The 15,406-nt window shown below is 37.5% G+C and overlaps 1 protein-coding gene across 1 annotated transcript in view; it reads right to left on the reverse strand.

Moving 5' to 3' along the window:
* TET1 (tet methylcytosine dioxygenase 1) overlaps positions 1-15,406 on the reverse strand; it is a 116,267-nt gene that overhangs the window by 89,150 nt on the left and 11,711 nt on the right. The window contains exon 3 of the mRNA XM_081824157.1: positions 14,019-14,072. Coding sequence (XP_081680283.1) covers positions 14,019-14,072 — 54 coding nt within the window. The remainder of the gene's footprint in view (positions 1-14,018; positions 14,073-15,406) is intronic.

Here is a 15,406-nt window from a genome sequence, read left to right on the forward strand (position 1 = left end):
TGATCATTAACTGTACATAGGATTGGGGTATACTTTTATTATAACTTATTAACTCCAGTCAGAGGTGATTTTGTGAGTTTTGTTTCTTGTATATATCCTAAAGAATCTTTAATGTAATTGGTTTCTTATCTGGTTCATAAACAATTCTTTTTTCTTTTCTTTAAAGCTACTGGGTCCTCGATTGAGGGAGTAGGTTATCACTGGTTGATTATCTTCTATTTTACTTTGTCTCTGTTGAGTTTCTGAGTTGGGCTTCTCTCTTTTGTATTAAGTTCTTGGTAAGATAGAGTTGTGTGGAAGATAAAAGAGGTTGAAAGGGCAAGATAAAGAAGGAATGAAGTCTACGTCACGCTCCCTTGGAATTCTATGCCTTGTTAGCTTCATCATCCTGATACCTGCTTTTTCTCAACATCCCAGATACTATACCCACATTTTACCACACAGTAGCCTAAATCCAACATTCTCAACCAAAATTAACCATTTGCCTACAATGTACAATAAGACATTAAATAGAGCCAAAGGCATTTTTCGTTACTACTAAAAAGTTTTATTCATTTAATCTTTAGAACTTAGAAGTTTTTAAGATCAACTTTTTATGCCCCCCAAAAGTCAAGGTGCCTTAAAGGTAATAAAATATAAAACAGGATGTTTAGATTAAAAATTGAGTGCATAATAATATTTCACTCAGACAAGAATCATGAATGGATTCTAAAGATCAATGAGAAGAAACAGAATACTTAGATAGTCCTAGAGTATCTCACCATAATAAATTACAAAAGGTAAGAATAAATTATAACCTGGCAGATACCACCTTAATCAAGTGATCAATGTTAAGATCATAGTAATGGAACAAATTGGTATCATGTGCCTCCAGATAAGATCCACTGAGAAGAACACAAGCTCACTTCTGTGACATTCTTGTTAAAAATGCATAACCTAAATCTAATTATGAGTAAACATTGAATAAACCCAAATTAAGTGACATTCTACAAAAATAACTGACCTTCATTCTTTGAAAACATCAGACTGGCAAGATTAAAGAGAGAACTCAGTCAGAGAAAGACAATTATCATATGATCTCACTCATACATGGAATTTAAGAAACAAAACAGAGTATCATAGGGGAAGAGAGGAAAAAAGAAAATGATGAAATCAGAGAGGGAGACAAACCATAAGAGATTCTTCTTAATCATAGGAAACAAACTGAGGATTGCTGGGGGGAGGGGGAGGGGAGTGGAGGGATAGGGTAACTGGGTGATGGACATTAAGGAGGGCACGTGATGTAATGAGCACTGGGTATTATTATATAAGACTGATGAATCACTGACCTCTACCTCAGAAACTAATACATTATATGTTAATTAATTTAAATTAAAATTTTTTCAAAAAATAAAATAAAATATGCCAGCTTAAAAAAAACCCATAAAGTCATTGCTTGAATTAAAAACAAAAAAAACCTTGGGGCGCCTGGGTGGCTCAGTCATTGAGCGTCTGCCTTCGGCTCAGGTCATGATCCCAGAGTCCTGGGATCGAGCCCCACATCCTGCTCCCTGCTCAGCGGGAAGGCTGCTTCTCCCTCTCCCACCCACCCTCCTTGTGTTCCCTCTCTCGCCGTCTCTCTCTCTGTCAAATAAAAAAAACAAAAAAACCCCACCTTTGATTAAATTAACTATTGATTTTTTTTTTAATGCAATCTGTGGATTCTTTTGGATTTTCTGTATATATTATAATGTCATATTCATCAGTTCTATTTATTCCTTTATATTGTCTATATCTTTTCTCTCTTAGCTCATTGCATTGGCTTATAACTCAAATATAGTATTGAATATACTTAGTCTTGGGAGACATCCTTTTAATCTTCCCAATCTCAGGATAAAATATTTTAATATATGACCATTAAAAATGGCTGCTTTAAGTGTTTTTAAACAAAATATATCAAATTAAGACAGTTCCATTCTATTCAAAATTTTCTGTATTTTTAAACAGTTCTAAATGTCGGCTGAATCTATCAGATGCTTCTCCTTCATCAATTTTGAGACGAGCATTTGAGTTCTCCCCTTTATTCTCTTAATGAGGTAAGATGCAATGATTGATTTGAATACTAAACCAACCTTGCATTACTACAATAGGTCCCACCTGGTCACAATATATTATCCTCTTTATATATAGCTGGAATTTATTTGAAATATTTTGTTTAGGCTATATGCATGTATGCATGAATGTTCAGATACAGAAAGAGATTAACTTATAATTTTCCTTTCTGTAATATTCTTGTTATGATTTGGTATAAAAATTATGCTGACCTCTAACAAGTATTAGTGTTCCTTTCTCAAGAAAAATGCTAGTAAAAATGCAATTTTGTTTTTGACCTTAACTATTTAGAAAAATTCAAAATTATACGAACTTTACTTTTTTGAGGAAAGGATTTTTTGGAGTTTCAATTCCTTTAATACATATAAAATTTTGAATTTCAACGTGTGTCACTTTGCGAGGTGATATATATATGATTATATATATGTATACTATGTATATATGTATGTAAGTAGTCATAAAACTATGCATAATAAAATAATACCTTTAATATAAAAAAAGAACAACTGAATGCAGTGTGTGATCTGAGATTATCTTTTGATATCACTACATTATTAAGGACAATTGGTGAAATGTGATGATTAGATAATGATAGTATTATATCAATGTTAATTTGCTGACTTTGATCTTTTTACTATAATTATGTAAGAAGAGGTCCTTGTTTGTAAGAAATACACATTCTAGTATTTAGGGTAAAGAGACATCACATCTGAAAGTTACACTAAAGAATTCAAGGGGGAAATCTATGTATATGGAGAGAGATAAAGCAAACAAGATAAAATGCTAACATTTGGGAAAACTTGGTGAGGGGTATATGGGACTACTTTGTACTACTCACAGCTTTTCTGTTGTTTAAAAATATATCAAAATTTTTTTTTTATTTTAATGAAGTTCACAAGAAAGGAGGAGGAAGACCAGATGCTTTCTCATTTCAAAGTTGAGCACCTTACACTGCTTGACCTATGAATCTGAGTATTCTGACTGAAAAGTCAAATTGGATAACATTGTTTATATTGTCTTTTTCTTTCTGACTACGGGCAGCCCGTAAATTAATCTTCAAAGTCCATTTTTATTAGAAATTATACTGAGCATGGTTAAGCGACTGCCTTCGGCTCAGGTCACGATCCTGGAGTCCCAGGATCGAGTCCCACATCGGGCTCCCTGCTCAGTGGGGAGTCTGCTTCTCCCTCTGACCCTCTTCCCTCTTGTGCTCTCTGTCTCTCATTCTCTCTTTCCCAAATAAATAAATAAAATCTTAAAAAAAAAAAGAAATTATACTGAGCAGACGTTAGCCTGTCAGGCCCTATATAACTGTATCGTGTGTCATAATGCATGGGATCTTAGGAAATGTGGCCCAGGTAACTCGGCTTTCTGATGGTTCTAACTTCTTTTAGTGAAGAGATCAAATATCAGAGGCTTTAAATAAACCCTGGACAGCTGGATTACATTTCTGATGAAATGGTCTAACCTGCGGTGCAGTTATTTTACACTAGCCATAAAATAAACTAGATTTCATGGGTGGAGTGATAAAATTAACATTTTGAAATGCCTTCTATTTATCTGAATCAAATAAACCTCAGATTTTTATAAGGTTCATCAAAACCCTTACTTCAAGCCAATAATACATTTGTAAGTGCTTCCCCATGGCTCTAGAAATACCTCTACTTCATTTTTTATTTCTTTATTTCAGTGAACCAATAGCCAAGGTATCCCTTTCTCGTCCATTCCCTGCTTCCCCCAGGTGTAGATGCAGAAGATCAATTTAATCTCTGAATTTACACTTTTTTTTTTCCAATCTGCTTATCTCCTCTAATTAGAAATTTAGGATCCAATCCAGGAAGCATTGGACAGTCTCCAACAGCTAAATGTGGATTGGACAATCTACCCAAAACCTGAAATTTATTGCCAGTTACCCAGACTTCTTGACTGTCAAACTGAAAGATTTTATGAGAATGTAAGAAAAGAGGGGCGCCTGGGTGGCTCAGTCAATTAAGCATCTGCCTTTGGCTCTGGTCATGATCCCAGGGTCCTGGGATGGAGCCCCACATCGGGCTCCCTCCTCAGCGGAAAGCCTGCTTCTCCCTATCCCACTCCCCCTGCTTGTGTTCCTTCTCTTGCTGTGTCTCTCTGTCAAATAAATAAATAAAATCTTAAAAACAAAAAAAGATGTAAGAAAAGACAAGCAGTGTTCAAACTCATCAGTCAGGAAACAGACACACACACACAATAGTAGAAAAAACCGATAATCTGAGAGACACAACCAAATGCAAGATGTGATCTAAGACTGAACGCTAGATCAGGAGGAAAACAACTACAAAGGATTTTTAGGGGGTTGGAGGACAGCTGAAAAGATTTTTCAATGTGACAGTATTTTAGATTAGACTGAATCAATATTAAACTTCTTTAGGGGCACCTGGGTGGCTCAGTCGGTTAAGCGTCTGCCTTCGGCTCAGGTCATGATCCCAGGGTCCTGGGATCGAGCCCCGCATTGGGCTCCCTGCTCCGCAGGAAGCCTGTTTCTCCCTCTCCCACTCCCCCTGCCTGTGTTCCCTCTCTCGCTGTGTCTCTCTCTGTCAAATAAATAAATAAAATCTTTAAAAAAATTACTAAACTTCTTTAGTGTAATAATTGTATTGTGGTTACAGAGAAGAACAGTCTTTTCTTAGGAGAGGCATGCTGAAGTATTTACAGGTAAAATGTCACATAGTCCAGCAAAAAAAAAGGATGTAAAAGAATACAGATGTTTAATGTATTATTCATTCAACTTTTCTGTAGGCTTAGTTTTTTTAGGTAAAAATTAAAGAAAAATTACTCAAATTATTTATTTTATTTTATTTTTATTTATTTTAAAAATTACTCAAATTAATTTAAATTTATTAGATATATATCTTGATTTCCATAGCAATTCATTACACAGACTACTCAGGCCTGGCCAGATGATTTGAGAAAACACAGTTTCTCTTATACACCAAGATGTCAGCATAGTAATTTCTACAGTTCTGACCCAACTGACTGAAATCAGGCCATGATATGTATTAATTTAATCATTCATTAAACTAACATTTATTGAATTGTAGGCCCAAGGTATTACATTAAGACACTACACAGAACACAAAGTTGACTACTGCTCTAAACTAAAAGGTTTACAATCTAGTTTAAAGAATAATGAGAACTTGGGGCGCCTGGGTGGCTTATCGGTTAAGCGTTGGCCTTCAGCTCAGGTCATGATCCCAGGGCCCTGGGATCAAGCCCCCCACTGGGCTCCCTGCTCAGTGGGGAGTCTGCTTCTTCTCTCCCATCCCCCGACCCTTCCTGCTCACTCTCGCTCTCTCTCAAATAAATAAATAAAATCTTTAAAAAAATGAGAACCCAAAATCTAAACACATTAATATTCTACAAAGGATTTTATATTAACAATCACAACAAAAACAATAATGATGGTTTAAGCTATCATTTGTTGAATATACACTATATATGAGATAAATTAAGTAAATTAAAAATTATGCAAGCTACCAAACAACACTGTGGATTAGTTACTGTTCCCCTTTTACAGATCAGGAAAAGAGGTCTCAGACTTCACTTAAACTTCCTTAGGTCATACAGTAAATAGATGAGGCAGGGCTTAACCTAGGACTATGTGACATTCAAGGTCATCCACCTTCCTTTGGGTACTGCTGATACCATAGGAGATATAAAGTTCAAATAAAAAAATGAAAAGTAATAAAAAACATTATTTATGCTATCATAATTTAAATGCTCAGAAAATTTCAGATATAAAAGGAAGTTTTGTCAAAACTTTAAGTTTATTTCAAAAACTGAAATAGTTATTAATTTTTTCTAAAGTAAAATGAATACATAAGATATTAAGTGAAAACATTTCTTTCTAAGAGAAAAAATACCTTCAGATATTTAAAATAATTTTTTTGATAATTTAGTGAGAACTTTATTATGTGATTCTTATCTGGAAGAAAACAGGCTTAAGATACATAACCTGAAAACACCACTAAAGCTTGTATTCTGTTTTGGATGTGTTCATGTCCATCTTACCTTTGTCTTTGTATCTAAGTTCTATAATTCAAACTAATCATTAATTGTGAGATTATTTTTCATACTGATGATATTCTAGTCTTTATTACAGAAATACTTGATTCTACTATATATGTGTGTGAGTGTATATGTGTGTGTGTGTGTATATGGGAGAGGAGAATCTTGAGCAGATTCCATGCCCAGCACCGAGCCTGATTTGGGCTTGTCTCACGACCTTGAGATCATGACCTGAGTTGAAATAAAGAGTCGGACGTCCAACCAACTGGGCAACCCAGGCCCCCCTATAAAATATTTAAAAATAAAAGGGGAAAGAGAAATTTAGGACTTTCAAGGTTTGAAGTCTTATTTCTAATATTCTTCATTACAAAAAGCAGAAGTGGAATTTTTAAAAGGAAAGAAAAGGCTTTCTGGAATATAGGTTTATATTTGTCAAATAAAGTAATTAAGTGAATATGCTGCTAAGAAAATACACATTTTCTGAAAGGTCCACTTAATATTTTTCAGTAACACATAGTATACCTTTAGATATAATAATACACTAATTGAGAAATTACTACATGCCAGGCTGTCCTAACTAACCACTTTACATGTATTAAATAATTAATTTAACTCTACAACAATCCTATCTTATGTAGGTATGTTTATGTATATACTATATTTCAAATTAAGTACACATACCATATAATACTTAAAATAATTTACTTCTTTAAAATAAGTAAGTTCCTGGGGTGCCTGGGTGGCTCAGTTGTTAAGCGTCTGCCTTTGGCTCAGGTCATGATCCCAGGGTCGTGGGATCGAGCCCCGCGTAGGGCTCCCAGCTCCACGGGAAGCCTGCTTCCCCCTCCCCCACTCCCCCTGTTTGTGTTCCCTCCCTCATGCTGTCTCTCTGTCAAATAAATAAATACAATCTTTAAAAAATAAAAATAAATAAAAATAAAATAAAATGAGTAAGTTCCTATAATAAGTTTACTGTTAACATCTGGTTCCTTAGAACCATGAAAAGAACATGTGCTTTAATCAAATTCATATGACAGTAAATTTTAAACATAGATGATAAAACTATAACATCTCCTCTCTTAAAATTTGTCACATGCAGAAAGTCCTGCTTTTAGTTCAAAAAGGACTCAAAGAGTTAGTCAGTATTTAAAGCAATAATCATCATAACAGGTTAAAAAAAGATTCTATAATCTTCATTCTCTTGCATGGGCCACTGTGGTGGGTAAATTTTATGATCAGATCTTTAAAAATATTATTTTTATAACATTTGGACACTGAAGGACATTCCATTATTAAATTAAACTTGAAAATGAATTAAGATACTAGTAAGGTTTCAACAAAAATTTATTAACACTTCTTATTTAGCGCTTTTTATCTGTCTCTTAAGAATACATTCTAGGGGTGCCTGGGTGGCTCAGTTGGTTAAGCGACTGCCTTCGGCTCAGGTCATGATCCTGGAGTCCCTGGATTGAGTCCCATATCGGGCTCCCTGCTCAGCAGGGAGCCTGCTTCTCCTTCTGACCCTCCCCCCTCTCATGTGCTTTCTCTCTCTCATTCTCTCTCTCTCAAATAAATAAATGGAATCTTTAAAAAAAAAAAGAATACATTCTAGTCCAGTACTATGAAAACACAGTTTCAAATGAGCTTAAGTTTTCAAGACACGAGGTATATATTCTTTTCTTAGCTAGGAAGAATTCAACAGATTCTTTTTTTTTTTTTTGGTAGCTTGAATGAAATTTTCCTCACGCCTATTCACCCCACTTGGCTTTTATTCACTGATTCTCTGGGATCATTCCTAGAAATTACAGAATGAACATGGGTCTTGAGTCACTGAAAATGTACGTGCTCCAATAGTAAATGAATGATTTGATTGTGTGTGAGCTGGCTTAGTGAGAACTTAGCCCTGAAATCATTCTGATCATCTCTGGGCAAAATGCTGTATTACAGTTTCTGGGTATGCAAACCAGAAGCCCCATGTGTGCCTTTGATCGTGTGAATAAACACTGATGGATGAGTACACATCTTTGACAATTTTTGCCAGTTTATGACATAATGAGGAAAATAAGGACCATGTGTTGAATCATAAAACTAAATAATTAAATTTATATGACTGTCCTGTATTCTGAGATTATCTTCTTTGAATTTATATGATTTTTGTTTTTTTGTTTTTTAAAAAGCTGATACTGCTTTCTGGATATTCTTACCACCCACTCTAAATTTTTCCCCACTAGTCCATTATACTCAGAAGTCTGGGATTCACTGCATGCATGTGACTATGAAAGACTATAAAAATGGCACGCTTTCTTGCCTGAACAATGGTCAAGCTCGATATTTGCTCCGGCGCTTAAATTTGCAACATGTTACTTTAAGTCATGGAATGTTACATTATAACCAGAGTTAAGAAAAGTTTATCATTCTAGGAGCGCCTGGGTGGCTCAGTTGGTTAAGCGACTGTGTTAGGCTCAGGTCATGATCCTGGAGTCCCGGGATCGAGTGCCGCATCGGGCTCCCTACTCAGCAGGGAGTCTGCTTCTCCCTCTGACCCTACCCCCTTATGCTCTCTATCTCATTCTCTCTCAAATAAATAAAAGAAAAAGAAAAGTTTATCATTCTACCAATGATTTTTCACTAACTGAAACAAAGTTGTAGATAAGTGTGCAGAGAAAAATGTTTAGTAACTATTCAATCTTCCACTTCTCCTAGCTTAATGGGTTTTAAAAATAAACAAGATAACTCAATTGTATCTAATTTGGTACTTTTAAATCAGCACCAGTATGGGTAACAATTTAAAAATGAAGGGGAGGGGCACCTGGGTGGCTCAGTCGTTAGGCGTCTGCTTTCGGCTTGGGTCATGATCCCAGGGTCCTGGGATCAAGTCCCACATCGGGCTCCCTGCTCAGCGGGAAGCCTGCTTCTCCCTCTCCCACTCCCCCTGCTTGTGTTCCTGCTCTCGCTGTCTCCCTCTCTGTCAAATAAATAAATAAAATCTTTTAAAAAAAATAATAAAAATGAAGGGGACAGCTCTCAAAAATATGAAGTAAATTTCCCTAGCTTGGCACTTTTTTTGTTTCCTTCAAAGCATATACTACAATTTGTAATTTATTCATTTTTTAAAAAAGATTTTATTTATTTGACAGAGAGAGATAGCGAGGGCAGGAACACAAGCAGGGTGAGTGGGAGAGGGAGAAGCAGACTGCCTGCCGTGCAGGGAGCCCGATGTGGGACTCGATCCCAGGACCCTGGGATCATGACCTGAGCCGAAGGCAGACGCTTAACGACTGAGCCACCCAGGCGCCCTGTAATTTATTCATTTGTCTTTAATTTTTTTCCCCTGACTTTCCTAAGCAAAGTTAATCTCCATGAAGGCAGAAACCATTTTGGGCTTGTACACCATTGTAGCCCCAGCATTTAGTATATGCTTAAAAAAATAATAATAATATTGAATGTAAATGATGTTGTTCAGGAAATTGAGCTTACTGAGCATTTACTATGTGCCAGGCAAGGATTGTACTAAATATTTTGAATGTCACTATGTCATGCAAATCAAGACCATGTATGAATATGATTTATTTATGATTTGATTCTCCTTTCAAAACATTTTTCAAAAAGATATTTAAGTAGGGGCGCCTGGGTGGCTCAGTCAGCTAAGCGTCTGCCTTCAGCTCAGGTCATGATCCCAGCATCCTGGGATCGAGTCCCGCATCAGGCTCCCTGCCCAGTGGGGAGCTGCTTCTCCCTCTCCCGCTCCCCCTGCTTGTGCTCTTTTTCTTTATCTGACAAATAAATAAATAAAATCTTTAAAAATATATTTTAAGTATAGCTATATGCTCGTGTCTTCTCTCCTAGTGAGAAATATGTCTATGTCCCCCATCAGCCCCCAGTACCACTTGTTCTCCTTTATCAGCATCATCAAGGAAGGAAGGAAACAGTGAAGAGCAGGGCTGCCAGTGTAGAAGCTAGCAGGAAGATCATTTAGTTTTCTTTTCTAAATCATCTGTAGACCATTTCCTGGTTTAATATCCACTGACATTTCTTTATATTTGTTCACTCAGTTCTTCCAAATATGACTTTGATAATATTTTATAACCAAATAGCTAGAAAATATCCCTTACTGCCCTCGAAAGAGTGTCTCTACTTATAGAATGTATAAATATGGTTCCTGCCAGGGATGCCCATGCTTTTTATTTTGAAATGATTTTAGGGGTGCCTGGGGGGCTCAGATGGTTGAGTGTCTGCCTTCAGCTCCAGTCAGGATCCCAGGGTCCTGGGATCGAGTCCCCCATGGGGTTCCCTGCTCAGCGGAGAGCCTGCTTCTCCCTCTTCCTCTACTACTTCCCCTGCTTGTGCTCTCTTGCTCTCTCTGTCAAATAAATAAATAAAGCTTAAAAGAAAAAGAAAAGAAATGATTCTAGATTTACAGATAAGTTGCAAACATAGTATAGGGTTTCTTATATACACTTCACCCAGTCTTGCCTAATGTTACCTTCTTATAATAATGATTCTGGTACTATTTTTGAACACACCATCCTGTCCCCTTTTGGCTTCTGATTGGATCCACCAATGAAAACAGCAGAAAACTGGAGGGCAGGGTATTTATTTGGATCCCCCACATCCCAAAACTTCCTCTCTGCAGAAACATCCCGTTACCAAAGGCTGCAATAAAAGACCCTGCTCCATCTCTTCAACTTCAACTATTCTTTGTATCTGGGTTTCTGCTCTCACTCCCTGGCCCCTTCAGGCCTAGGAGTGGTGAGAAATCTCTGCTGTCATTAGCCCTGGGATGCTTTGCCATCCCTAGTTTTTCCCTTAACCCTGCCCACACCTTTTAAATAATTCCTTTATTAAATTCCCCTCAATATCCCCAAATGACCATGCAATCTGATTTTTTTCCAGGGACAATGATTGACAACCTAACCAAAGTGATATTACCTTAAAATCAACATTCTCTTAAGGGAATATATCCTCTTACCCTGACACATCAAGTAGAGATTATTTACATAAATGTTTCTACCAAGTGGAGTTCCAAATCATGCCACTCACAAGTCCAATTTTATGAATCAATGCCTGAAATTATTTCACACCTTTACCTTACTCAAAAGTCAAGGAAATAATTACAGCACAGCCAATAAGCTGCCATGTATATATAAAATAACTCTAGTGATAATCAACAGGGCTTGGGCAGGAACCTGGTCCTCCAGAACCAGTGGGGGTAGGAATTTGTGCTTCACCTACCTCCTACCCACATCATTCGATATCCATTCTGGCCATCTGAATGCTTTGGACAGAAACTGGCATTTCAACTAGAGGAGAATTCTCTCTCTAGTCAGGGATTTGAAGTCACTATCTACAGTTTTACATTTTGAACTACAATAGAATGAATATAGGTTATTGATATAGATAACAGATTGCTTAAAAGTGAGAGGTATGAGACATATCAGGCAATTTCAGCTCCCCAACTGGATTCAGTATTTAGTTAGCAGGTTCAGAGTAGGATGGGACAAGCTTCAATTCTGCACCCAATTCCCTTAATCAGACTCTTCACCTGTCCAATTACTTCTTCACAGATGATGAAGATGAAAATCTTTGCTTAGGATACCTGCAGCACCCACCCTGACAAAAAGCAAGGGACCCAGATTTGAAGATCTAAGAGGCCAGAGTCAAAGGAAGTGGACTAGATCTCTGGCACAATGCCAAACACAAAGAGAGATTTATGAAAGGAGACCAAGCTGTAACCTGTAGACTCCCATCACTGCTCCCCCAGATAGCAGCCAGCTGCAATACTGAGTCCTCATCCATAAAACCTTAAGCTGAAAGTTGTACTCTTTCCCTGCCCTCCCTCCCAAAATATGGATTTAGTTTTCATAACATCTCCTTCAGGGTTGTACAATATTCTACCTATTTTACACATATCGAGCTAAAATCTGAAAGTATTTTAGCATTTCTACTGTGGAACAAAGAAACAAAGCTTTCTCTGGAGAACAAAATACATTACAGCTAATAGAAAATTAAACATTTTAAAATGCCAACATCAGGGGAAAAAATGATTTTTTCCTTTTAGGGCATTTCCCTACTCTTATACAACAACTGATAACTATAGAGGAAAGTGAGCAACAATTCAGTTCTGTTGCTGTGGCACATGAAATTCAGCCACCCACAGGCATTTATTTTAAAATAAGTCAGAGTCCATTGCCCTAATTCAAAAAAGCAACACATGGTATATTTACTTCTGAAATTTATTTCAGGTGACAGGACACCCACAGACTAACAAAATAAACATAGAATTAAATAGTATCCCCCAAACCCAATTCTACTGCCTAGCAAAGGCAGATAATGATTTAGCTACCAAGCTTCATCTATATTAATATGTCCATGCAATTGACCTCTTTCTCGTATGCCCCTACCCTAACCCCTGCAAATCTGAGAGCCATTTTAACAGCAGCACTAAAATGATTTTTCACTTGAAGATTTGAAGACAAAACACCTGAGATGGATACACCCAACACAGAAAGTGTAAGAAAAGATTAAGAAATATAAGCAGGGCTTTTAATGATACAATTTTATAGCTGGAGGAGGGAAAGGAAGTAAAAGGGGGTGGGTAGATCAATATGCAGAAGAAAAACAGGAGGGGTTAATTTACCTTGAAAATAACCAGTATTCTATTTGTCCAGGCCCAATGAGAATTTGTGCCAAGCAATTTCATTCATTTCACAGTGCCTAGAACACTGATGACTGTGTGGTAAATATTAAACAAATAACTTGTTGGTTGATGAAAATGTACATGGTAACGCCGCATACACACAGGAAACAGAAACTCAAGGTGGTCAGACAAATTTGAAAGCAATGCAAGGTTTGGTTCTCCATGTCAAAAACATTTTCAAGGTACACAACTGGGGAAGCAAATGAATAAAAATTTGCCACATCCATAGTTCAACATGTTGTTCCTCTTTGAGTGCTAAAACTTTATTTGCAAAAGAAAAGCTAAGATTAGGTTAAAATATTGTTAATTATATATACATGATATAATTTTAAAGATCAGTAAGTTTTATTGCTTAATATGTGTTTTTTGAATTAAAAAGGTTACTTGCTCAGGTTGCTTACATTTATAACAGCAATATGCCACTTGAAACCTTTAACACATAAGCACCCATTTGCTAAACTAAAGCTAGCCTTGAACTTTGAGTAGTGCCATATGCTTTTAAATTAACCCTTCTAAATACTGTACAAAGCTCATAACAGACTGTTAGCTTATAACCGAATTAGGTTACTGATAAATACTCATTAGGCAAACCACTGAAAATAAAGAAAACATGTATATTTCCTACAGCTCTATGAATGCCAAAATTAAAAATGATTCAATGAGAATTTGGGATTAGGCAATGATAATTTGGCTGATCTTGATGGCTTACATATTTTAAGTTGAACTAAAATCTCTAAGGACCTTTTCCTTTGGAAAGCAAAACCACACATTTTAAAATAGTATCTAATGGAAGGTCTATTAAAATCACAATGGATCATAGCTGTCAACTTCAAATAGTGTCTCCTTAAGAGCTTAAGTTTACACACTGGTGCAACACCACAAAGGCAGATGCTACAAAAGGATCTACAAAGAAAAACAAATTTTATTCACAACACTTTGCATATAAACTTTTCCTTCTGCAGACTTGTGTGGAGTTGAAAATAAAGGATGCTAATATGCACATCATGCAGCACATCAGAAAAAAGAGAGAGAGAGAGAAAACACTTCAGTTGAGTGAAAATTCATTTATCTACTGAAAATCCGGGAGAATTCACATCCACTGTACTCCAAATTTACTCCTAAGTGACAGAAAAATACTATATGAAATGGCAAAAAATTAAATATGATTTAATCAATAGCTGATTACCTTTAAAACTTTGGGCTTCTTTTCCCTCTGGGGCCTCTTGTTTTCTTTTATAACCTAAAAAAAATCAAATTGCAAAATGAGCCTCCGTTTAAGAAAAAAAAAAATTAGCTCCCCCCCCCCCAAATTTTTGGCTATTTCTCTATAAAACTACTTAGACCATTTAAAATCATCAACATGTTTGCTAGGCAGAACCTAAAGAGCTTATGTAAAATGTATACTTGAAAAGTCACTGAAAAAAAGCCTTGCATAAAGATGAAGTAGGGAAATACCCTTTTTTCCCCTTAAAGTCTGTCTTAATTAGCCTCTGCATTCTTCACAGCGAAGCCCACGAGGTAGCCATCTTGCTTGCTTCTGCAGAGGAAGCCTCTACAGTGGAACAGTTCTGCAAACTGCTTTTTGGTATTATTATCATGGTGTTTAAAGGCAGCCCTGGCCTGCCAGCACTGTAGACGTGCTGGGCATGCCTTTTGCAAAAACAGCCCCACAAAGAGTGCAGCCAATGGCAATGCAGAGCTTAGCAACTCCAAAGTGATCTTCTCTGCTAGCCTTCCTAGACAAAGGATCTCCTGTGCGGCTCCGCTCTCACCACAGGACACAGGCAGCCACAAGCTGCGACATGGAGTGCGCTGCAGAGGATCTGGTCGCGCCGAAATCACAGGAGGCTTCAGCAAAAACAATGCACACAAATCCCCCAGGTCTCCACCATCGGATCGATGGCGGAGGCTCCCTGATTAGTAACCTCTTGGCGGCTCCGAGGGCAGGTCTGCGCTGGGGGAGGGGTGCGCGGCTCAGCCTCCAACGTACAGGAGATATAACTGAGCCGAGGGGGGCATTTGGGCTTGCTGAAACTCTGGAAGGTATTGTGCATTTTTACTTTATAAGGCAAGGCTAAATATTGGCGATATTTAAGGCAGGGAGGTTATGTGAGGACAGTGTAGGCTCAGCTGTTGGGCTGCGTGTCTCATTCCCCGGGAACCACACCTCTTTGCAGCAGGCGCTTTGCCCAGAAATACAGCAATTTGATTTCTGTCAATAAATGTCCAATGACAAAGGCGAATTAAAAAATACTAATGAAGCCACTTGAAAGCAAAAGGACAGGATGAGGACAAGGAGAGGGGGAGGAGTTTTCAAAATACACTTGTCACTCTCAGTGGCTGGAGAGAGAAGATTTCTCTCTCTTGCTCTGGACATTTCTGGTGACCTTCATTTCCTAAAGAAATCCCTCCCGTCTGAAGGTGGGTTCACACATTTGGGACAAAAGGGGCACCTTTGGCTCCTCTGTCTCCCAAGATCATCAACTGTCACTGAGCATCTCTCCCTGGAGCTGCCAAGCAGGTTCCCCGCGCCCCACCCCCCCCCCCCCCCCCCCGCCACAACCGCGAGCCTTC

This window comes from Leptonychotes weddellii, chromosome 6, assembly GCF_054177405.1.
Source record: "Leptonychotes weddellii isolate Sample4059 chromosome 6, ASM5417740v2, whole genome shotgun sequence".
Classification (NCBI taxonomy): Eukaryota; Metazoa; Chordata; class Mammalia; order Carnivora; family Phocidae; genus Leptonychotes; species Leptonychotes weddellii.